The following is a 24,953-nucleotide window of genomic DNA, read 5'->3' as shown; positions in this document are numbered from 1 at the left end:
AATTTTCAGGCAAATCACCTTAAGAAGTTTGGCTGTTTTTATTCCTTCCCACCCAGCATTGTCAGTACCATAAAGCAAATGTCATGGTTTATGTCATAAACCATAAAGCAAATGTGGGGCATCCGAGGGCCCTGACCTGCCTGATGATCTCCACCACTACATCTAAGTGGTGGGGACCTGTGGCTATCACCTGGACAGCTAGACCAGAAGATAGACTGTGAGATATCAGTAGCCCCTTCCCACACCCAGACCCAGGTTGACCTTGACTACAGTCATAAAACTATCCCTTCACAGGGGTTCTCGTGTCAGTTTTACAGAAGAGGAAAAAGGCTTGGGGAGATGACAGAGACCCAGTGGGTCCCTGGCAAGGCCTGGTCATCTGGCAAGGTGAAGAGGGCCTCAGAAACCTCTGCAGGTGTGTGCTTTTCTGCTGGTTAAACATTCCAAGAGAAAAGAAAACACTCAGAGATTGTAGACAGGACCTAGAATTGGCCTGGAGTTTTCTAGACACTGTAGTTCAATCAGCTCAAAAAGGCCCAGACAGGGCCAGGGACAAATGGGGGGACAGGGCTGGCAGCTGGGCTCCAGACCAAGTGTCCGAGTGCAGGGCTGTTGACTCTGAGTCTTGACATTTGACTCCAGTCCCACAAGAGGGGTGATGTGTCTGACAGAGGGGCAGCAGGAAAACAGCTGAGCCTTCCACTCCAACTCAGGCTTCTGAGGTCTCTGTGCAGTTTCTGTGGGATGATTCCTTTCAGAAGTGAGACAGAGGGCAGCATGAATTTGTCCTCTGAGCACAGGGGCCTGACATCCTCAGAAGACCACCTGTGTCCTCAGATCAGATGTGGCCCTGCTTCCCATCTGCTTTTCTGTGCCCATCCTACTCTTCCTCTGCCTTGATGGTACCTGCACAGACTCAGGGGCATCTTGAGTCAGATGTGCTTCTCCCTGGATGGGTGATCATCACAGTCCCACCATAGACGCAGGTAATGAAGGGGCACAAACCTATGCCTTGCAGACAGTGGGCATTCAATAAGCTTTTGCTGAGTTAGAAATTTGGTGGGGGGCGGAAATCATGAGGGAGATGTAGAATCTGGAAGAGCAAGTCTGTTGGGGGAAAATACATTGAAATCTACTGGCTCCAAAGGAATACAGTTCTGTCCTAGACAGAGGAGGCTTTATTGGGAAGCTAATAAGCTTATGCTTAAGGCCCACTACTGCAGAGTTTACGAGCCCCTTCCTAGGCCCTGTATCTAATCTGGCATCCATAATTTTGTATTATTTTTCTTATACCAAGTACCCAAAATTGTGTAAGCTTCAGGTTTCACAAAACCTGGATCTGTCCCTGGTCCTGACACTCTCTAGCTTTGCAAACACTGAGCCCCTCAACCCACTTTAGGGTAGAATCCCAGAATTAGATGGGCTCTCAAAAGAGTATCTGGTTTATCCTTCAAGCAGGTATTAAAGATCCATCAACTCCCAGGAACTCTTTTTTTTAGGGATCTGCAAGGATAGATATCCAGGGGTTGGGTAATTTATAAACAATAGAAGTTTATTTGGTTCACCGTTCTGGAGTCTGGGAAGTCTGAGATTAGGGGACTCCATTTAGTGAGGGCCTTTTGGCTGCATTGTAACAGGTGGAGGATGGCCCGGTGCAGTGGCTCACGCCTGTAATCCCAGCACTTTGGTAGGCTGAGGTGGGCGGATCACTTGAGGTCAGGAGTTCGAGACCAGCCTGGCCAACATGGTGAAACCTCATCTCTACTAAAAATACAAAAAAATTAGTAGAGCATGGTGGTGGGCACCTGTAATCCCAGCTACTTGGGAGGCTGAGGCAGGAGAATTGCTTGAACCTGGGAGGTGGAGGTTGCAGTGAGCCAAGATTGTGCCACTGCACTCCAACCTAAGCAACAGAGCGAGACTCCATCTCACACATACACACACATACACACACACACACACACACAGACACAGATAAGAGAAGACATTTCACCCGTGAAACCAGAACAAACAATTATACACAAAGGAATAATTTAAATGGGATTGTGGTGATGGTTACAGACCTCTGTAAATTTACTAAAAATCATTGAATTAGACACTTACAATGAGTGAATTTTAGAGTATGTGAAGTGTACCTCCAATAAAACTTAAAAAAAAAAAATCAGAAAAACAGTGCAAACTACTGAAAAATTTGATCACATAAATAAAATAGTTAATAGAGGATTTGGAAGATAAGGTCAAGGAAATCTTCCTGGAAGTGGAAAAAAATAAAGGTATGGAAAATCAGAGAGAAAATAGAAAAGTAGAAGATCCATCTAGGAGGCCCAGCAAAAGAAACAGAGAGAAGAGGAAACGGAGGAGAGTCCATTATCAAAGAAATAATATAAAATTACTTCCTAAGACTGAATGACCTGCGTCTGCAGTTTACCAGTCCATTGCGTACCCAATACAATGAATGAAAAAAGGCCCACGCTAATTTCATAGTGATGTATATGAAGGTAAAAATCTTAAAATTTAGGCCAGGCATAGTGGCTCACGCCTGTAATCCTAGCACTTTGGGAGGCCAAGGCAGGCGGATCACTTGAGGTTAGGAGTTCAAGACCAGCCTGGCCAACATGGTGAAACCCCATCTCTGTTAAAAATACAAAAATTAGCTGGCCGTGGTGGCACATGCCTGTAATCCCAGCTGCTTGGGAGGCTGAGGCACAAGAATTGCTTGAACTCGAGAGGCTGAAGTTGCAGTGAGCTGAGATAGCACCACTGGACTCTAGCCTGGGTGACAGAGTGAAACTCCAACTCAAAAAAAAAAAACAAAAAACAAAAACTTAAAATTTTCCAGAGAGAAAAAAAACAGATTACAAAAAAAGATTAAGACTAAGAATGGCATTGGACTTCTCACTGGCAACTTCTTATTCTAGAAGTCAGAAAATAGAGAAATGTATTCAAATCTCTTTTTACAGTGTAAAAACAACAAAAGACAAACTTTAATTCTACAAACCAAGTTTTTCATAAGATCAAAATATGTGCGTGTGGAGGGATGGGGGTTCTATGTTTATCTCTTCTCCACTCTCTCTCTCTTTTTGAGTCATCATCTCTGTGTCCTACTCTCCTTCCTTTCTGTCTGCCCTTCCCATTCTATCTTTTCTGTGCTCTCTCTTTACTGGCCATCACGTAGAACTGGAGAAATTTTTTCTAATTACTTCCTTCATTTGTTAAATCATTTTATGTTCTCTGTTCTCCATTTGAAAAGCAAACAAGCGGAACACTTCATTTCTGCATTAAAAAATCTAAATTAAATTGCTTTTTTGTTTGTTCCCTCTGTGGCCTCTGAGGCATCTCCCTGGGAAGCCCCGTCTCACCTTCCTCCAAGTGGGTGCAGTTCAGGTTTTGTCAGTGCCTTCAATTGGGAACAAGAGGCTCCCCTACCTCTAAGCTCAAACTCATCCTGTACATTTAGAGACAATTCCAAACTGGTCCCTCCTAGTTTATTAGGCAAAAAGAGTTGAGATCTTTGGTCCTCAACAGGAAAAGCCCTTCTCATTCTAGATCCTTACATCCAGCGGGCCTTCCAAACTCCAACCCCTCACTAAAGCAGGTGTGTCACTTAGGCCAGGCTTCCAGCAGGGGTTGGAGGCTGCTCCGGGTCCAGACTTGTGCAGACGTGGATGGTGACGTCAGTGAGAGGTGAAGCCTGCTGGACTTCTGGGTCGAGTGGGGACTTGGAGAATTTTTGTGTCTAGCTAAAGGTTTGTAAACGCACCAATCAGCACTCTGTAAAACGGACCAATCAGCACTCTAAAATGAACCAATCAGCGCTCTGTAAAATGGACCAATCAGTAGGATGTGGGCGGGGCCAAATAAGGAAATAAAAGCTGGCCACCCAAGCCAGTAGTGGCAAGGTGTTGGGGTTCTCTTCCAGACAGTGTTGGGTTTGTTCTTTTGTTCTTCATAATAACAGTTGCTGCTGCTCACTCTTTGGATTCACGCTACCTTTAAGAGCTGCAACACTCGGCCGGGCGCGGTGGCTCAAGCCTGTAATCCTAGTACTTTGGGAGGCCGAGACGGGCGGATCACGAGGTCAGGAGATCGAGACCATCCTGGCTAACACGGTGAAACCCCGTCTCTACTAAAAACTACAAAAAACTAGCCGGGCGAGGTGGCGGCGCCTGTAGTCCCAGCTACTCGGGAGGCTGAGGCAGGAGAATGGCGGGAACCCGGGAGGCGGAGCTTGCAGTGAGCTGAGATCCGGCCACAGCACTCCAGCCCGGGCGACAGAGCGAGACTCCGTCTCAAAAAAAAAAAAAAAAAAAAAAAAAAAAAGAGCTGCAACACTCATTGTGAAGGTCTGCGTCTTGACTCCTGAAGTCAGCAAGACCACAACATCGCAGGAGTGGGCGAGACCACGAACCCACCAGGAAGAACAAACGATTCCCTAGGCGCCAACTTTTAGAGCTGTAACACTCCCTGGGAAGGTGTGCGGCTTCACTCCTGAAGTCAGCAAGAACCTCCCAGAAGGAAGAAACTCTGGACACACCATCTTGAAGAGCTGTAACACGGTGAGGGTCCTTGGCTTCATTCTTGAAGTTAGCAAAAACCAAGAACCCAACGGAAGGAACCAATTCTAGACACATCAGTAATGACAATCCATTCCTCAGCACGCGTTTGCAGAGTGCCAACTATGCTCTTGGCCCTGCAGAGAAAGCTGAGCCGTGGCTGTCCGTGGCCTCAAAAACTCAAGGTCTAGGGTAAGGAAGAAAGACAACTAAACAAATAATGACCTCCCAGTGTGACGATGTGGTAGTAAAAGCATGCCGAAGGCATCAGGGCCACTCAAGGGAGGTAGGGATTTCTGCGTTTCTGGAGCACTGCAGGCTCCCAGAGCTTCCTGGGGATTGAGGCTTGGGGACACGTGGGACACTCAGATGGAGAATGCCCGATCTAGGGGAGGGCAGGCTCGGCAGAGGGAGCGGCCGTGCCAAGGCATAAGAGGTGTGTAAGAACATTTCTGTGTGACTCTAGGGATGCGTGGCATAAAGATTGAGGGGTGGGTCGATAGCCTGACTTTCCCCCGAAGCTTCCCAAGCCCTTGTGACGTCTATCACCCTGCCGGGGCACAGGCAGCAATGTCTGGTTCAGCACAATTCAGGGGAGATCTGTGAGTGACAGCCCTGTCATTAGCAGGGCAGAGGGGCACTGTCCCCGGATAAGCTTTTGAATGTGACAGGCAGGCTGTCAGCTAGCAGACCGATTCACCCCCAGCCAGAATCTCACCTCTGGTGCCCCCATCTTGTCTGGGGAAGGAGGATCTCCCTCCTGCTGAATCACCCAGCTCTTCCTGGAGGCTGAGGCCAATAGCAGCTCTCTCTTCAGTGGGGGCCTGGGCAGGCTCCGTCTTCAGGGCCGGGGTGTCTCCAGATGCTGGCTCCCCGTTGACGATAGTGAAGCCTGCAGCAGCATGGACTAACTGCTGTTCTGCATAGCTGTGGGCACTCAGAGGGTCCTGTGCAGGGCTTACTGCTTATTCCATGTCTGTATCCCCCCATCCTCTCCCTCCCCAGAGCCTGGCGCAGGGCAGGGACTTCATCCGTGTTTGTTAAATGAATGTGCTAAGAAAGGGAAGACAAAAGCGAGAAAGATAGGGAGACAGAGAAGCGAGATTGATTTTTTAATGGGAGAAAAAGAGACCAGATATTGGGGCACTGACGGCACCAGATACACAGACATGACCCCGAGACCTGGAACCGCGGCACAATTGGCCACAGAGATGACAGCAGCCCCAGATGATACCTGTGGGGCACTGGTTAAATGCCAGGCAGTGTTGCCATCTCTTTCTAAGCGTGAACTTGAACTCTCACAACTCCATTTTGCAGTCCAGAAAACAGGCAAAATGGGGCTAAGTAACTTGCCCAAGGTTACACAGCTAATGCATGAACCCAGGCAGCCTGGCCTCAGAACCTGCACTTCTAGCTGTGCAGTGTGACAGGTAATCATGGGTGTGGCAGGGAGCAGTCTTCATGGGATCCAGAGGAGAGAGTAGCCCCAGGGGACAAGAGCACTGACCAGGAGGGAAGGGCCGTCACTACTTCCTGGCGATTTGCTCAGTGCAGGCTCTGGACCTCTGGCCGTGGCACTGGCTTCCTGGAGACGATTCTGCACTCACTCACTGGCCGCTGCAGTGTGCTGGATGGAAGATTGCTGATGAGAAGGTGATGGTCTCGAGGAGGACTTCTTTGGCCTCCAGTGCCAACTGTGGGTCAAAGGAGCCCAGCTCCCAAAGCCTTTGACACCATCTCTTTTTGTTGCAGAAACAGCTGACCAGATGGTCAGCTTGCTTTGCCAGATGCCCAGATCCCTGCCAGCACGGCTGCCTGAAAAGGTTAGCAGAGTAAAGATGTGTTCCCACAGCAGCTTTCAAGGGGTACCAAGAAGCCTTTCTCTGCAGAGCCCACCGTCTCTTCCTTGGCACATCCTTCCCTCCCTAGCTCTCCTTGGGCTGATACCTCCTACCCCAGTGTCTGCTCCTGATCTAATAGTCACCACTATTTGAGTATCCCCATGTGCCAGGCCCTATACCAAGTCTATTGCATGCCTCTTCTCATTGAACCCTCACCACTGTATCCTATAAAGCAGGTATCATCTCTTCTCTCTATAGCCAGGGAAGGGAGCCTTGGGGCATTCCTTAACAAGTCCCTGGTCTCACAAATGCTAAATGGTGGAGCTTGGATTCCAAACAGGAGGTGTTGGTGCCAAAGTCCACCTCTTTAGCTGGGTCTGTGAAGACTGGCTTTGCTTTCTGAGCTTCACACAGGGGTCTTGGGGTCTTCTTTTAGCATTGGCTTTTTCAGCCTGCCTACCTTCATCTTGGATGGGAAACTAAGTCAGAACAAGGGTGTTTCCAAGAGTGGAGCTGGCAGCCTCTGCACAGGCGGATGGGAGCCCAAAGGTGTCATCTTCATCTAATGCTAAAATGCTTCACAGGGATTAAACACACTGCCTGCCGCAGTGGTTCCCTGGGGCCACGTGGGCGCTGGGTGGCTTAAATTGGGGAGGTACAAATGTGATGGGGGGGGACCTTTTGTGAGGGATACACACCCAGGACGTGCAGGTAAAGGAAATCCAGACTGGATCCACCTATAGTGCCAAACACGCCCACGTCTAGTCTGGCTTGACTAGACTTGGACATGTTTAATCAAGCTGCCCTGATTTATTGCTGGCTGCATTCTCCAGGCCACAGCGCCATCTGCAGGGCAGCCCTGCACCAGCGGGGGCGGGTCCCGGGGCCTGTCCCAAGACCCTGTGATGGTCAGCATTAAGGTAAAGGTTGTGAGCTACAAAGCCGGCACCGATTGCAGTCCTTTCAAACTTAGGGCAGTCGTACAGACACCACCCCTTCTCAAAAACCAACCTCCTGAAATGATATGGGCAGATACTAGCATGCCCATTTTATAGACAAAGAAACTGGGCCTCAGAAAGCCACAGTCACCCCCCAAGGGTGGAGTCAGGCAGGATTCCAACTCAGGCTTTGACAAAAAACTCTGACGTCTGCCTCTCCTGATGCAGAAGAAAGAGAAGAAGCATGGAGGGTAAAGGATGAAGCGAAAGCCACTGGCTGGACGGACTGAGAGTCAGGATTCGTGGCTTAGTTTTGTCGCACTGTCTCTGCTGCCAAGCCCTACTCACCCCCGCCAGGAAGAGCAAACATTCCCAGACACAACATCCTCCTGGGTCTGTCATCAGGTTGACAGAGAGAAAATCGAGCTCCTTACAGGAGACTGTCAGGGTGGGCTGGGGTGGAGTTTTTAAATGTCTCAATGACTGGGAAGATAATTGAGGACATTATATTTTTTACTCTTTTCAGTGCCTGTCTCAGCAGCAAGCACTTGCCAGCCAGATCCTGGAGGCCGAAGGCTGACTACCCTGACAAAAAGAAGACACTCAAGTTGTCTAAATTCATCGATTTTTCTGAAATTTGAAATCTGCAATTTCCGGAGCTGTGTTCTGTTGTTAAGTGGCTGTCCAAATTCCTGAGCTCATGTTTAAGTGTCGCCGACAAAGAAAGAAACAATCCAATCAGGTTTACATTGGCGGTTCAATTAGACACATATGAGGTAGTCACTCAGAAGCGGTTCACAGCAAATTTATTCCTGGGACAACCTTCTTTTACCACCCAACTTAAATCTCCCAGGAATTTGTTCCAAGAATAGAAGCTAACTGCTATAATATCCCGAGCTAATTGCAATATTATCCTGATTGGAGCCTAATGAGAAGGCACATCTGCCTCGCTAGCCAGCACTGCCTCTCCCCCTACACAGAGCCCTCAGAGATAGATTATCTTGTTCTAGACAGCTTTGTTATTTATCTACACTATAGCTCTTTCTTGCTAATTTACCACTTTTACATATTTATGCCCCCTAATTAGTCAACAAGTATTTATTAAACACCTACTGCATGCACATCCCATGCATCCCAAGCAAACAGAAGGATGGTTGCTTCCGGTTCCAAAGAGAAATACATGCTGCTTTGGGGTGCTGGTCTCTTTTGGGAACTTCAGTCAGATGAACAAGTAACATATATGGAGCAGAAGCTTATGCCTGTAATCCCAGCGCTTTGAGAGGCCCAGGTGGGCAGATTGCTAGCGCCCAGGAGTTCAAGACCAGCCTGGGCAACATAGTGAAACGTCACCTCTACTAAAAATACAAAAAATTAGCTGGGCATGGAGGCGTGCACCTGTCATCCCAGCTACTTGGGAGGCTAAGGTGGGAGGACCACCTGAACTCAGAAAGTCAAACCTGCAGTGAGCCGAGATGGCACCAATGCACTCCAGCGTGGACAATGAACCTTGTCTCAAAAAGTAAAAATCATATATATGCAGCAGTATTTGTACATAAAACACATGCTTGGAAACCCACACGTCTGGGATATCTGCATATGCCTTGTGGAGAATTTCTAGGGTCGGCTAGAAGGAGAAAGAAACATAAATTATATTGTTCTGGAATTCTTCTCTATATCACCCAGCCGAGGAGCATAAGGAGAGTGCTTTCATTTCATTCATTAACTCACCAAATATTTGCTGAACATTGACCCTGTGCTTGGCCCTGGAAGAGAATTTTGCAAAAACACAGTCCCTTATTTCAGATTTGACAACAGTGGGGAGACTGTATCTTTTTTTTAAATGCAAATCATAGAACAGAGGCAACATTCAGGACTGATGAGGAAATCTGGCTCTTGGGAAATGGTCAGAACAGCTCATTCTGCTAAGAGCAGAGCATCTTGTAAAGTTCTACCCAGCTCGTTGGCCCACTTAGCCCTCCACAGGTCGCGGAAGCAGAGGAGGGAGCCACTCCTGTGGACTCAATTCTCGCCCTTGCTGGTGAAAACAGAAATCATGGGTTCTCATTGTTCACAGCTCCGCCTGGAACGACTTCCTTCTCTCCACTTCCAGACCCAAGCCCAGGCTTCCCAGGTTTCACCTTTGGACCTTTTCCCACTCCCTGCACCTGGGGCCCAATGCTCAACCCACCTCTCCACCCTTCGCATCCTTCCGTGGTTAAATGTAGGCTTCTCTCTTCCCGTCTGTGGCTGTCCGTTACCCCAAGTCAAGGCCTTACATCATCTTGCTCGCCTCAGGGAACCCACCCCTCCTGCAGCCTTGGAAGGCTGAACTCCTCCAGTGCCCAGTTTGTCCTGACCTCAGAAGTACAACCCACTCCACTCGGAGGAAGCAAAGAGGGGTTTTTAAAGAAACATAAGCAGCTTCACTGAGAGCTCATGGCTAAACTCAGATTTTAAGAGGACAAGAACAAGAAAAAGGACAAATTGCAAGAATAGTTTCAGAAATGTTTACTAATGAGATGAATATATGTAAGTCATTTAGCACAGTGCCTAAAACACAGTAAGTAACCAACAAATGGTAGGTGGTATTAATACTATTATTATTAAATCCCAGAATGACGAGATTACAGGAACATGCACACATAACAAAAGCAGTCTTAAAAAGCTAATTTTTTTTTTCAGGGCCAGAGTAACAGGAAAGAGATAGACCCATTATTCAAGACAGATGATGTAATGTGAATAAAAGAATGAACATTTTAAGGTGTCTTTTCTCCTAATATTCTTCTATTTTCTTTAGAAGAGAGAATAATCTTCAACCTGGAAAGGATAATAAACATGATTATGGGGAAATCGGGACCCAAGACAGATGACGCGGCACTCAAGGAGAGCCCTTCTGCTTTATACGAGCCCAACGCTCTTAACTCCCACTAAATATATCCAAGACCTTTACTGTGTGGCTGCAAACCCCTACTGTAAATATTGAGAAGTCAGGAAGCTGAGAAGGGCGGGGAAGAATTAGAGATGAGCAAATGTTGCCCAGGTTTGTGAGAGAGAGAAGGGGGATTCCAGAAAATACAGATGTAGATCTGAGGTTGATCTGCAATCAGATAGGCTTATAAAAGATGGCAGATGTTACTAGTGGTCAAAGTGGCTTACTAAGAGTAATTAGTCAAATTAACCTTATTTCCATTGCTCAGGGATTGGTACATGAAGGCATTGCTACACATACTGCATACTTAATTTTAGCAAAGCACCTGATAGAATCTTTCAGGATTCTTGGTGGGTAAGATGGAGAAATAAGGGCTAGATTTAAAGTATGATTAGCCAAGTTTCATAGATGGCTGAACCTCCACATCTAATGAATGGAACAGTGTCCACTACAGAGCACATTACAGGTGCTTAGTAAATATCTGTTACTATTACACAAATGAATCAAGTTGGAGGGAAGTTTCTGATGGTATGTCCCCATCTAATTATATATATATATAAAATATAGTATATTTTGCACCCAGGCTGGAGTGCAGTGGCGCGATCTTAGCTCAGTATAACCTCTACCTTCCGAGTTCAAGCAATTGTTGTGCCTCAGCCTCCCAAGTAGCTGGGACTACCGGTGTGTGCCACCACGCCCGGCTAAGTTTTGTATTTTTAGTAGAGACGGGGTTTCACTATGTTGGCCAGGCTGGTCTTGAACTCCTGACCTCAAGTAATCTGCTGCCTCAGGCTCCCAAAGTGCTGGGATTACAGGTGTGACCCACCATGCCCAACCTCAGGTGTAGTATTGATCCAAAATGATATCTGATGTACAGAAAGGGGAAAAGATCTGTTTTGTATGTAAGAGTAAGTTAGTCGAAATATAGTGAGGACAGTCAGTGAATGGAGGGGAACATCAAAAGAGACAGTGCTGGCAGAAGGCTGCAGGATGTTTACAACCCTGGGACCCCGAGGAGGTTGGTGAGAAGTCAAGTTAGATTTCAATCAGATGGTGCCATAGACCCGGCTAAGATTGGACTGGGTAGGCCCACCCTAGGCTGATCCAGTTCGGGAGGCCCTTCCTTATATGAACGGATTGTAATAAGAAAAGCCTGTGATAATAAAGCCTATTAAGGGTTGAAGTAATATGTGGTCTAGTTGGCTCTGCCTTGGGAATAGTTTTAGGGAGGGGTTTGTGCAGTAGACAAAGGATGAGATCAAGAGGAGACTCCATTGAAAAAAAGAAAAAAAAAAAAAAATGCCAGCCAGGCGTGGTGGCTCATGCCTGTAATCCCAACCCTCTGGGAGGCCGAGGTGGGTGGATCAGCTGAGGTCAGGAGTTCGAAACCAGCCTGGCCAACATGGCAAAACCCCATCTCTACTAAATATACAAAAATTAGCCAGGTGGGGTGGTGCACGCCTGTCATCCCAAATACTCAGGAGGCTGAGGCAGGAGAATCACTTGAACTCAGGAGGCAAAGGTTGCAGTGAGCCAAGATCACGCCATTGCACTCTAGCCTGGGTGACAGAGTGAGACTGTCTCAAACAAACAAAACTGTTGAGGAAAGGAAGAGAAAGCCAGCAACTTCCTGGGTACCCAAGTCCGGCACATCAGCAGGTGTTTGTGTGCTCCCCCCGACAAGTTCCTCACCTCCTTTACCAGGGGTTACAGCTCCATGGGAGAAAAGCCTGATAGGTGGAGATGGCAGAGGCCCTTCTCCTAATGGTGGCTGTGTGTCTGCTTGGCTTAGCAGCAGGGTGACAGCTTGCTGTTTGGATCGCTCTTCCTTGCCCAACTATTGCCAAACCAGGTTGAGCCCACCTCAAGGGATTGGGCAGGTAGAAAGTGTGGGTCAGTACAATCCTCACAATAACTTAGATGACGACATTAGAGCTCAGAAAGGTAGATGTTTTTAACCATGGTCACACAGCTGGCCTACAGTGGAGCAAGGATTTGAACCCAGAGTCTTAATGCTAGGATCCAAATTGTTAACCACACAGCACTGGGCTGGCATCTGCAGAATCTCAGGTTCTGAGATTGGGTCCCCACATTTTAAGAAGGATGTGGACAGATCAAGGGGGTAGCTCCTGGAGCACTACCAGGAGAATGGGAGAATGGGAGAGGCTGGAAATCTTGTCCTGTAAGAAATACAGGGAGGGCCAAGTGCAGTGGCTCACACCTGTAATCCCAGCACTTTGGGAGGCCGAGGAGGGCGGATCACCTGAAACCAGGAGTTCGAGACTAGCCTGGCCAATGTGGTGAAACTCCATCTCTACTAAAAATACAAAAATTAGCCAGGTGTGGTGGCTCACACCTGTAATCTCAGCTATTTGGGAGGCTGAGGCAGGAGAATTGCTTGAACTCGGGATGTGGAGGCTGCAGTGAGCCAAGATTGCACCACTGCACTCCAGCCTGGGCAACACAGTAAGACTCCATCTCCAAAAAAAACAAAAACAAAAACAAAAAACCTACAGGTCATCAGGGAATTCTGTCTGAGATAAAAATGACTTGGGAAAATGCAATAACTGTCCTCAAGCTCTCAGAGAAATGTTATGTGGCAAAACACAGACATTTATTTTTCATAGCAGTATAAGAATAATGGTAATGATGTATTTTGACATTCAAAGAATTAGAGAGTTATCCTAAACCGGAGTGGGCTGCTTTGAGATACTGAGCTCCCGGTCACTGAAAGTATTCAAGCAGAAGCTGGATGTCATGGGCGAGGCTTTCAATAAACCTGAAATCTACTCTTCCTCTTCTCAAAGTGCCTATAGCACGGCTGAGACCTACTTTCTCAGCTCCCTTGTCACTATTGGTTTCTTCACTATAAATTTCATACAGTTTCACTGAGGGATAACCTATGTACTGTACAATTTATCCATTGTAAGTGAACAATTTGATGGTTCCTAGTAAATCTATACAGCTCTGCAATCATTGCTACGGTCCAGTTGCAGAAACTTTGTGATTATAGTTTTTTTTCCCCAAAGAACATTATTAGCATCAAGGGTAGATCCAGGTCCCATGGGCCGTGGTCTCCGCAAACCTAACAGCAGGATTCTGTGCTGTGGCTCTCGCCTCACATCCTCTCCTCATTCCTTCTTGGGTGTCACCTGATGCTGCCCTGCCACATGCTGCTTGGCCTTCCTGGGCCCTGGGTGCCTCCCCCCACCCAAGGTGTCTCCGATGGGCACCTTTGCTTCCTTCCCTCCTTCTCTGCCATGGCGTGGGGGCAGGGGCTTGGTCTTCAGCAGATTCCAAGGCAGTAGGGTGTACTCAGAAGTATGTGAGCCCTGGTACCCCAGAGCTGTATTTGGCTCATGGTCATGTGGCCTCCAGCAAGTCACCTTATATTTGTTATTTCTGTTTTGAGACAGGGTCTCACTCTGTTGCCTAGGCTGAGTGCAATGGCTCAGTCTCATCTCACTGCAGCCTCTATCTCCCGGGCTCAAGTGATCCTTCCACATCAGCCTCCCAAGGAGCTGTGACTACAGGCACGCACCACCACACCCAGCTAATTTTATTTATTTATTTTTTTTTTGTAGAGACGAGGTCTCACTATGTTGCCCAGGCTGGTCTTGAACTCCTGGGTTCAAGCAATCCGCCTGTCTCAGCCTCTTAAAGTGCTGCGATTACAGGCATGCGCCACCATGTCTGGCCACTTTATCTTCTTGAACCTTAATTTTTGCCGTTGTAATGCAGACATAATATACATGCCTTGCTCGGTACACAGATCAGAAATGATGAAATGATGTGTATCAAGTGACTAGCACAATATCTACTTTTTTTTTTTTTTTTTGAGACAGTCTTGCACTGTCGCCCAGGCTGGAGTGCAATGGCGCGATCTCGGCTCACTACACCTCTGCCTCCCAGGTTCAAGTGATTCTCCTGCCTCAGGCTCCCGAGTAGCTGGGACTACAGGCGTGCACCACCACACCTGGCTAATTTTTGTATTTTTAGTAGATAGTTTCACCATGTTGGCCACGCTGGTCTCGAACTCCTGACCTCAAGTGATCCACCTGCCTTGGTCTCCCAAAGTGCTGGGATTACAGGTGTGAGCCACCATGTCTGGCCAGTATTCACTATTTTTAATAAATGGTAGCCATGATTACTGCTGCCACCTTCATTATTGACACTCAAATGTCCTCTGCTTTGAGTGCTTATTTTGCCTTTCTCTTCTAGGAATATCCCTGTTTTCTGGGTCTCTCCTGGTGTCCAGCCCTTACCATAGGCACAGAGATGGATTCCCCTACACTTGGGAACCCCCCAAGGCTGACCCTAGCCAGGGAGTGCATGTGGGTTAGTTGGGATGGAGCAGCAGCACCACCTAGTGGCAATGTGCAGCAGCACGCTAATTACTGGCCAAATAAATGCAGGAGTTTGTCTAATAGCTACATTAGGACACTTTGGAAGTCACCTACTCCAGCTGTTCGTCTAGTGCCTGTGTGACCACAGCATCCTCCTAGAGAGGGCTTCCCATGCCATGCACTAGAGCAAGAGAGGATGGAGAGAATGAAAAAACAGGAGAAAAGTTCTCAGTGTAATGCTCCTCAGGGACCACAGGGTAGTAAAAAAAGTTTAAAACGCATCTCCACCAGATGTAGAGATAGGAAGTAGGTCGGTGATTAGTGGTTGCCCAGTGCTACGGGGGATGGGGGAAATGAGGAGTGATCGCTAAAGGGTACAGGGTTTCTTTTCAGGGTGACAGAAATGTTTTAAAAGTGACCAGGCACAGTGGTTCACGCCTGTAATCCCAGCACTTTGGAAGGCTGAGGTGGGCAGATCGCTTGAGGTCAGGAGTTCAAGACCAGCCTGGCCAACATAGTACATCCCCGTCTCTACTACTAATACAAAAATTAGCCAGGTGTGGTGGTGCATGCCTGTAATCCCAGCTACTCAGGTGGCTGAGAAAGCAGAATCGCTTGAACCCAGGAGGCAGAGGTTGCAGTGAGCTGAGATTGTGCCACTGCACTCCAGCCTGGGCAACAGAGTGAGACTCTGTCTCAATAATAATAATAATAGGCCAGGTGTGGTGGCTCACGCCTGTAATCCCAGCACTTTGGGAGGCTGAGGTAGGTGGATCACAAGGTCAGGAGATCGAGACCATCCTGGCTAACACGGTGAAACCCCATCTCTACTAAAAGTACAAAAAATTAGCTGGGCATGGTGGCAGGTGCCTGTAGTCCCAGCTAGTCGGGAGGCTGAGGCAGGAGAATGGCGTGAATCCAGAAGGCAGAGCTTGCAGTGAGCCGAGATCGTGCCACTGCACTCTAGCCTGGGTGACAGAGCAAGACTCTCTCTCTCAAAAAAAAATAAATAATAATAATAAAAGTGCTGATGAGTTTGTGGCCAGCACTGCTGTTCATACTTGGACAAGGTATCTCCAGGGAAACACCAGAGCAAGACATTCAAAGGTAGGAGACATTTAATCCTCATAACCCTATGAGGCAGGAATCAGTATCCCCATTTAACAGTTAGGCAAACTGAGGCTCCGCGACACAGAGGCTAAGAGTTAGTGGCCTGAGGCTAGCAGCCAGTGAGGGACATGGCAGGGATGCAAACATGGCTTTCAGGGACCCAAGTCTTTCCTCAAAACTATTGTACTGAAAACTGCTCCCCACTTATACTTAATCTGACTCACCGGCTCCAGCATCACAGTGTGGGAAAGGCTGTAGTGGATGTGCTGTGAAAAGTCCCAGCAAGGTGTACTACCAGGGCCCAAGGCCAGGACAGCACCTCTGAGTTTTTCCTCCATAAACACAGCCTAGGAGTTTCAATAGAAACTCTGCGGCCGGGCGCGGTGGCTCAAGCCTGTAATCCCAGCACTTTGGGAGGCCGAGACGGGCGGATCACGAGGTCAGGAGATCGAGACCATCCTGCCTAACACGGTGAAACCCCGTCTCTACTAAAAATACAAAAAAAAAAAACTAGCCGGGCGAAGTGGCGGGCGCCTGTAGTCCCAGCTACTCGGGAGGCTGAGGCAGGAGAATGGCGTAAACCCGGGAGGCGGAGCTTGCAGTGAGCTGAGATCCGGCCACTGCACTCCAGCCCCGGCGACAGAGTGAGACTCTGCCTCAAAAAAAAAAAAAAAAAAAAAGAAACTCTGCTAAACTGGATGGGGAAAGAGATTTCAAAAAGCTCAAGACATTCAGAAGCACACGGCTATCCTCTCCTCCTTCCAAAGCAAGTTCTTTATTGTCTGAGCAGTCAATAAGTATTTAATGAGGGCTGGCACTGTACTAGGTACACTGTAGCATAAATACAAAAGTGTAAGACACAGTCCCTGCCCATTTGAGGTGTACAATCTAAATATTTCTTGGAGGCTGGGTGCGGTGGTTCGCGCCTGTAATCCCAACACTTTGGGAGGCTGAGGTGGGCAGATCACAAGGTCACGAGTTCAAGACCAGCCTGGCCAACATGATGAAACCTTGTCTCCACTAAAAATATAAAGATTAGCTGGGCGTGGTGGCGGGTGCCTGTAGTCCCAGCTACTCAGGAGGCTGAGGCAGGAGAATCGCTTGAACCAGGAAGCAGAAGTTGCTGTGAGCCGAGATCACGCCACTGTACTCCAGCCAGGGCGATACAGCAAGACTCCATCTCAAAAAAAAAAAAAAAGTTAACTAGTAGAAGTGCTTAGGTACTAATGTGGCCAACAGTTGTCTGGATAAATGAGCTCTAGACTACTTAGTGAATCTCCTCTCCAGGACATTTTTATTAATATTTGAAGAACAACATAAAACACATTTCCAAGTGGTTCATGAGATGCCATGGCCATCCAAAAGAGGGAGGCAATGTGGTGGAGCTTGGTCTTGCCAAGAGCTGTTTCCCATAGTGAAATTTGCCACTAACTCGGGGGCAATACCAGGGGTAGCTGGGACTCTCACATCTCCCAAATTAGCCCCTTGAGTCTGTCACAAACTCTCAGAACTCACAGGCGTGTGGTTCTGGGAATGGAAAGTAACCAAAACCATCATCTGGACTGAGACAGCCAAACCTGGGGACAGCGCCATCCCAAAAGTGAACCGTCTGCTTCACGGGAAGAACATTTATCTCAGAGCAGGGATGTGGGAGCTGCAGTCACAGAGGACCGAGACCCCAGATGGTGATGCCCAGAGCGCAAACACGACCCTCCGCTGGCCTGCGGGGCTCTGGGAAAGAGCTTCGGCCTCACACTGGGTCACCTCCCCACAGGGTCCCCATCTGGCAAATAAGGGAAGGAACTAGCATATGGAAAAGGCTGGATACCTTCCTAGTGTTACAAAGTCTTGATATGCCAGTGAAAAAGCTCACTGATACCTTTAAATAAAGCATCTTACATCAGGAACTCTGGGCTAAAATATAGCATCAGGGAAAAGTTCCACCAATCTGAACCTCTTCGCACCTGCAATAAGCAAGTACCTTTTCTTTCCTGAGGATCATTTGCTTTAAAGCACTGAAGAGTGAGCTGCTAGCTCCAGCAGTGATGGTAAAGAATGATGATTTCTGGGGAGCGTAGTGGCTCATGCCTGTAATCCCAGCACTTTGGAAGGCTGAGGTGGGTGGATCCCTTGAGCTCAGGAGTTAGAGACCAGCCCAGGCAACATGGCGAGACCCCATCTCCACAAAAAGTACAAAAATTACCCAGGTGTGGTGTGCACACCTGTAGGAGGCTGAGGTGGGAGGACTGCTTGAGCCCGAGAGGCGGAGGTTGCAGTGAGCTGAGATCGTACCACTGCACTCCAGCTTGGGCGACAGAGTGGGCGGCTGTTTCAAAAAAAAAAGAAAATTTTTAATAAAAAATAAACATGAAAAGGTACAGTAAAAATATGGTTAAAAAAAAAAAAAAAAAAGAATGACAGTTCCTTCCTTTTTATGAAAGGACGCCAAAGACTAACAGGACTCCAGATGCCAGACCAGGATTGCAACAGCTGAACTCAGTTCTGGCTCCAACTCTTCTCCTCCTTTTCACCATGTAGCCCGCTCTGGCATTCGAGCACCCGCAAGCCCTCTGGACTTCTCCATCAATTGCAAAAATGATCATCAAAGCTACTGAAATGGAAGGTGGTGTTTAAAACTTAACACTGGGTTTCTTAAAATGTAACACTGCTTTTCTTATAGCATGGATAAGGCACTGTGAGAAAGCTGCCTCCACTCCCAGCACACAGGTACACATGCACGCAGCAGAGGCCAACCGATGTGGCCACAAGGCACAAAGAATAGATCCTTCTGGTCAATTCTGGTTCTGGAGCTGGTTGGCGAGCCAGTCCAGGCCTTCGTAAAGCCCATGTCCGGTAGTGGCACAAGTAGTCTGAATGTGCCAGTTTCTGTAGCAGAGGGAATAGAGGCCGAGCTTGTCTGTTATCTCTGCAGCGTTCATAGTATTAGGGAGATCCTTGAAAAAGAACATTCAAAAGCCAATGTATACTGTTGTATCCGTATAGCAAAATATGCTCTTCCCTGCTAAATGTGCCCAAACCCACAGTCTTCTCTGTTGATGGCAACCCCAACCTTCCAGTTGCTCAGGTCAAAAAGCTTGAAATTATCCTTTTTTTCTCTCAATGTCACAGCCAATCTGTCAGGAACTCCTAATGGCTCTACCATCAAAATTTATCCAGAATCTGACCACTTACTAACTTCACAACTGTCACCCCAACCTGACGCCACATCACTTCTCACCTGGATGACTGAAATAACTTCCTAACTGGCCTCCCTACTCTGGAGGCCCTCCCTGCTCTGGATCCCGTGAAGCCTATTCTCAACCAAGCCACCAGTGAATCCGATTGAATCATTCTTCTATCAAAACTGCAACAGCTTGTGCTCTCTCAGGATACAAGTCAGAGTCCTTACGGTCTACAAAGCCTCCTGGACTGGAGACCTCACCGAAGTGGTCTGTTCCATCTTTTCAATATGGCACTCACCATACGTTACTATATCATGACATTTACTTACTTAAGTATATTTATTATTAACTGTCTGTCTCCCCTAACTAGAATGCAAGCTTTACGAGGGCAGGAATCTTGATCTATCTTGTCCTCTGATGTATCCCAAGTGCCTCAAAATGTGCGTGGCACAGAATAAGCTCAAACTAAATTTGAATAAATCAGCATTAAAGAACAAAGTAAGGCCGGGCACGGTGGCTGACACCTGTAATCCCAGCACTTTGGGAGGCTGAGGCGGGTGGATCACCTGAGGTTGGGAGTTTCACACCAGCCTGACCAACATGGAGAAACCCTGTCTCTACTAAAAATACAAAATTAGCCAGGAGTAGTGGCGCAGGCCTGTAATCCCAACTACTTGGGAGGCTGAGGCAGGAGAATTGCTTGAGCCCAGGAGGCGTAAGTTATGGTGAGCCGAGATAGCGCCACTGCACTCCAGACTGGACAACAAGGGTGAAACTCAATCTCAATAAACAAACAAACAAACAAACAAACAAATGAACAAAGTAGCTGTAGATGTACTGATATGGAAGGACTTCCAAGATATGCTAAGTGAAAGAACACAATCATACAATTGCTTACACAGGCAGAGAAAGTTGGATTTCTGGAAAGAAAAAGAATAAATTTAACAATGAAGAGTAGCACTAGACTATTTCACTTCAATATTCTGAACTGTATGTGTATTTATACCATGAGAACATTCTGTTTTTATCATTGAAAACAACAAAGGCACCAAGCACAGTAGCTTACGCCTGAAATCCCAGCACTTTGCGGGGCTGAGGTGGGAGGACAGTTTGAGCACAGGTGTTTGAGACCAGCCTGGGCAACATGGCAAGATCTCAGCTCTACAAAAAAAAAAAAATTTTTTTTTTTTTGAGATGGAGTCTCACTGTCACTCAGGCTGGAGTGCAGTGGGGTGAACTCGGCTCACTGCAAGCTCCGCCTCCCGTGTTCACACCATTCTCCTGCCTCGGCCTCTCAAGTAGCTGGGACTACAGGCACCCGCCACACGCCCAGCTAACTTTTTGTATTTTTAGTAGAGACGGGGTTTCTCCATGTTAGCCAGGATGGTCTTGATCTCCTGACCTTGTAATCCGCTCGCCTCGGCCTCCCAAAGTGCTGGGATTACAGGCGTGAGTCAAAAAACAAAAAAACAAGAAAAAAGAAAAATTAAAAAATTAGCTGGGCATGGTGGCATGTGCCTGCAGTCCCGGCTACTTGGGAGGCTGAGGAAGAAGGATCACTTGAGCCCAGGAGTTCGAGGCTGCAGTGAACTGTGATCACACCACTCCACTCCAGCCTGGGCGACAGAGTAAGACCCTGTCCCAAAACACAACAAAACAAAAAAATCACACACACATACACACACACTCCAGATTCATTTTCTTTCTTTAATAGTCATATGTTCACTAGTGCAAACTCTGGACTGACATTGAACCTGAACAGTGGAGTAACGGTTGTACAAATGATGATCCATTGACCATTTAAAATCATGTCTACAAAGAGTTGGATAACAGGAGACAATGCTTTAGGTAAGTCTAAAGTGATAAAACAGGATGCTACATTGTCAAAACAGTATGATCTCAATTACATAATGAATGCACTCATGGAAGAGAAAGTGAAGGAAGGATGTCAGAATGTGACAGTGGTCATCTCAGGCTGGTACAATTCCACATGGTTCTTTCTACCTTCTTTTTCATGCTTAGTTTAGCTCAGAGTCCTGAGGCTGGATAGTTCTAAGCTTGGTCTTCCTCCCATGTTTCTTTTACTGTTTTACATTTATGCACAAGCCCTTTTCCTCCTCCAAAACAGGCCCTATATGATCCAATCTCATCTCCTCTCTCCCCCGCTCATTCTGTTCCAGCTGCGCTGGCTGCCATGCTGTTCCTAGAACCATGTGGCTCCCTTCCTCCTGGCCTTCTGGTCTCTGCTCAGATGTCATCTTATCAGAGAGGCATTCCCAGTCTTTCCCACACCTACCCTGCCCCCTTACTATGCTTTTCCTTCTTCCACAACACTTACCATCTGACACGTATTATTATTTATTTTACTCTGTAGCCCAGGATGGAGCGTAATGGAATAATCTCATCTCACTGCAACCCCGAACTTCCAGGCTTAAGGGATCCTCCCACCTCAGCCTCCTGAATAGCTGGGACCACAGGTGCAGGCCACCACATCCAGCTAATTTTTGTACTTTTTTGTAGAGATGGGGTTTCACTATGTTGCCCAAGCTGGTCTTGAACTCCTGGGCTCAAGTGGTCCCCCTGCCACAGCCTCCCAAAGTGTTGGGAGTATAGGCATGAGCCACCACACCTGGCACATTACATTTTATTTATTGGTTGACTCTCTTCCCACTAGCAACGTAAACTCCATCAACACGAGGATTTTGTCTGTCTTGGTTTAAGCCTAAAACCAAGTCTGGAACTTAGTAGATGCTCGATGGCTCACACCTGTAATCCCAGCATTTTGGGAGGTCAAGGTGGGCGGATCACTTGAAGTCAGGAATTCAAGACCAGCCTAGCCAATATGGTAAAACCCAGTCTCTATTAAAAATACAAAAATTAGGTGGGCATGGCAGCACATGCCTGTAATCCCAGTTACTTGGGAGGCTGAGGCAGGAGAATCACTTGAACCCGGGAGGTGGAGGTCACAGTGAGCTGAGATCACACCACTGTACTCCAGCCTGGGCAACACAGTAAGACTCTGTTTCAGTAAGAAAAAGATATTCTAGCAAGGAGATGGTAGGAGACATTATGGCTGGGACTGGAGAGAGGGAGGCAGACATCTCATTTAAATGTCTATATTTATAAGTGAGACATTTGGCAGTAAACTTCAGTTCCAGCATTCAGAAAGTCAATAACAACATACCTGTTTATTGGTAAATACCAATAAAACTGCATTTCTGAGCTCATCATCCTCTAATAAGTAAGTTAGTACTTCCCGGGCCTCATCAATCTGCTCTCTGTCATTACTGTCAACCACAAAAATCAGACCTAGAAAGAAATCACGAGCATGTTAGTGATCTGAGCCTGGAAAACACAGCTGTTTATGTATCTTCATGGCTTCTCCCTGCTTATGTGTGTGACTTCACAAAGGCAATCAATATGGAAGGATACATCATCTCTAGAGTTAGGAGGCCTGCTGCACACTCAACTCACCTTTTGCAGAAGCATCACAGCTCTGTACCATATTAACAACAAGAATATATACCGAAAAAATTAGTCTCATTTTATAATCACTTAATTTCCACATCAGGAAAAAACATGTTTTTTATTTTTTTAATTGATTGATTGATTGATTTTGAGATGGAGTCTCACTGCAGCCCAGGCTGGAATGCAGTGGCATGATCTCAGCTCACTGCAACCTCTACCTCCCAGGTTCAAGCAATTCTTCTGTCTCAGCCTCCTGATTAGCTGGGATATAGGCACACCATCACACCCAGCTTATTTTTGTATTTTTAGTAGAGATGGGGTTTCACCATATTTGTCAGGCTGGTCTTGAACTCCTGACCTCAGGTGATCTGCCTGCCTCAGCTTCCCAAAGTGCTAGGGTTATAGGCATGAGCACTGCACCTGGCCAAAACATTGTTTTTTAAAACATGTGAAGTTTATTATAATAAACAGCATTCTAAGTCTAGCTCTCTACAGCAAAACTTGAGACAAAAGCTTAAGTGCAGGTACTTTCTTTGGAAAGTGATCCCAGGGAGCAGGAATGAGGGCTTGAGGGAGTAAAACAGGGCAGAAGGGACAGACAATAGAAGGATGAGTTATCAAGCTGGGCCCCCACTGTGGGACCAGTGCTCGCTGTTGCTGGACATTCTAAGAAGCCATATCAAATGCCCGTCAGAACTGTCCACTGAGGAGACAAAAGAGGAAACAAGTCTCCTTCAGCACCCATTCCCTGTTAGTCAAGAACAACTCAACAGGTGTTAGGCCACCCACACTTCTGGGTCACATTGGTATGAACACCAACAGATTCCTAGGGCATCTGTATAGTAATGAATTTGGCTGTTCTAGAAAGTAGCCTCTAAACCCTTGGACTTTGCAGAGTGATAGGAGTGTCTTTGTTATCATGGCGGGCCCACATCTGTAAGTTTATGCTAACAAGATGACTCAGGGTGGGCCCCTAGATAGTTTATGCTAACAAGATCACCTCTGGAAAAATGAGGGTGCTAAAGTTTGAGTCACGTGGCCAATGATTCAATCAATTGTGCCTACGCAATGCAGCCGCAATAAGAATGATGAATAATGAAGCTCAGGAGAATGTCCCTGGTTGGCAATACTCTATACATTGTCACGTGTCGATGTGCTGGAAAGGTAATGGCCCCTGACTCCACGGGGAAGAACACTGAAGGCTTTGTGTTTGGTGCCCTCCCAGATGTATGTGTCTTTCCCTTTGACTGATTCATTTGCATCCTTTTGCTTTATTGATCAATTAATAAAACTGTAATTGTACAGTTGTACATGAGGGATGGGATGTAACTGTACATCCCTGAATTCTGTGAATCATTCTAACAAATGATCAAACCTGAGGGGGTAGTGGAAATCGCCAAATTCGTAGCCATCTGGCCAGAAGTGAGGGCGGTCTGAGGACCCCCAAACCTACTGCCAGCTGGTGGCTGAAGTTGGGGATTCTTGTGGAGGATGGTGCCCTCAACCTGTGAAATAAAGCCCAACTCCAGGGCATTGGTGCCGGAAGTCTCTGCAGCATCCCATACTATAGCATCAGATACATCCCAGGAATTAAAAGATACCTGGGGCAGGCCAAAGAAAGGCACCACCCCATCACACCTGAGTGAGGGTGACTAAAACCTGCACAGACCCAGTCACTGCTACATTGGCTGGAGGAAGCTGTGGGGCCAAAAGCATCTCCAGGGAGGGGCACAGGAAGCATCCAACACATCCTCCAAGAACAGGAAGGGGAGATGCCCTTGGCGGTAGTTCACGTGACATTAATGATAACAACAATCTGTCAGCCAGGTGTGGTGGCTCACACCTGTAATCCCAGCACTTCAGGAGGCCAAGGTGGGCAGATCACTTGAGGTCAGGGGTTCGAAACCAGCCTGGCCAACATGGCAAAACCCCATCTCTACTAAAAATACGAAAATTAGCCAGGTGTGGTGGCGCGCACCTGTGGTCCCAGCCTCTTAGGAGGCTGAGGTGAAAGAATTGCTTGAATCCGGGAGGCAGCGGTTGCAGTGAGCCAAGATTGTGCCACTGCTCTCCAGCTTAGGTGACAGAGTGAGAACCTGTCTCGGAAAAAAAAAAAAAAAAATTGTGTTTGGCTAACAGTAAGCCCTTAACACAAAAATGTGAACTGGCTACCAAAAGAACAGTTTGATCCTAGGCTGCATCACCAGTAGTGATGGGGTCTCAGTTCCTAGGACATGGGTGACACCAGGCTTACTCTGTATCAGGCAGAACATCCTGGGAACGTTACATAGGCAGTGCTGGACCCCACACTCTGCGACGTGGGCAAACTGAAGAAATTCAAAAAATGACCAGGAGAGCAAAGGCATTAGACACTCGGCCATATGAAGACCAGCTGCTGTAACTGGAGATTTTACCTGGAGAAAAGACTCGTGAGGGGCTGATGGCTATCTTCAAGTAGCTGAAAGTCTATGATGTAAAGAGGATCCAAGCATTTTACAGAGCTCTGTGAGGTGGACTGAAGATCAGTGGTGAAAACTACTGAAGTCAGCCTAACAGAGTGTCAGCAGATGAAGATGCAGTGGGCTG

At 47.3% G+C, this 24,953-nt stretch overlaps 1 protein-coding gene and 1 pseudogene across 4 annotated transcripts in view; both read right to left on the bottom strand.

The window, feature by feature from the left end:
- Window positions 1-5,287: 5,287 nt before the first annotated feature.
- The window catches only part of LOC104682395 (ADP-ribosylation factor 2-like), a 36,709-nt gene continuing 17,043 nt past the window's right edge, over window positions 5,288-24,953 (bottom strand). Inside the window, exons 3-4 of one of the 3 annotated variants that reach the window (XM_030923021.1) lie at window positions 22,084-22,208; window positions 5,288-6,368 (exon numbers count right to left, since the gene is read on the bottom strand). In XM_030923021.1, coding sequence (XP_030778881.1) covers window positions 6,324-6,368; window positions 22,084-22,208 — 170 coding nt within the window. In that variant the 3' untranslated portion in view covers window positions 5,288-6,323. Of the gene's footprint in view, window positions 6,369-9,825; window positions 10,150-16,984; window positions 18,672-22,083; window positions 22,209-24,953 lie in introns of those variants that run through there. The other 2 variants (XM_030923022.1, XM_010389036.2) reach the window with 2 other exon arrangements.
- On the bottom strand, window positions 12,854-14,582 carry LOC104682396 (annotated as a pseudogene). The gene is made up of 2 exons (XR_004054956.1): window positions 14,509-14,582; window positions 12,854-13,685 (listed from the first exon to the last, which is right to left on the bottom strand). The product of XR_004054956.1 is annotated as a putative uncharacterized protein encoded by CRHR1-IT1 (transcript).

The sequence above is a fragment of the Rhinopithecus roxellana genome, chromosome 19 (assembly GCF_007565055.1).
Source record: "Rhinopithecus roxellana isolate Shanxi Qingling chromosome 19, ASM756505v1, whole genome shotgun sequence".
In the NCBI taxonomy this organism is placed as follows: Eukaryota; Metazoa; Chordata; class Mammalia; order Primates; family Cercopithecidae; genus Rhinopithecus; species Rhinopithecus roxellana.
Note: the sequence above shows the minus strand (reverse complement) of the source record. Positions and strands in the feature narration are given on the sequence as shown.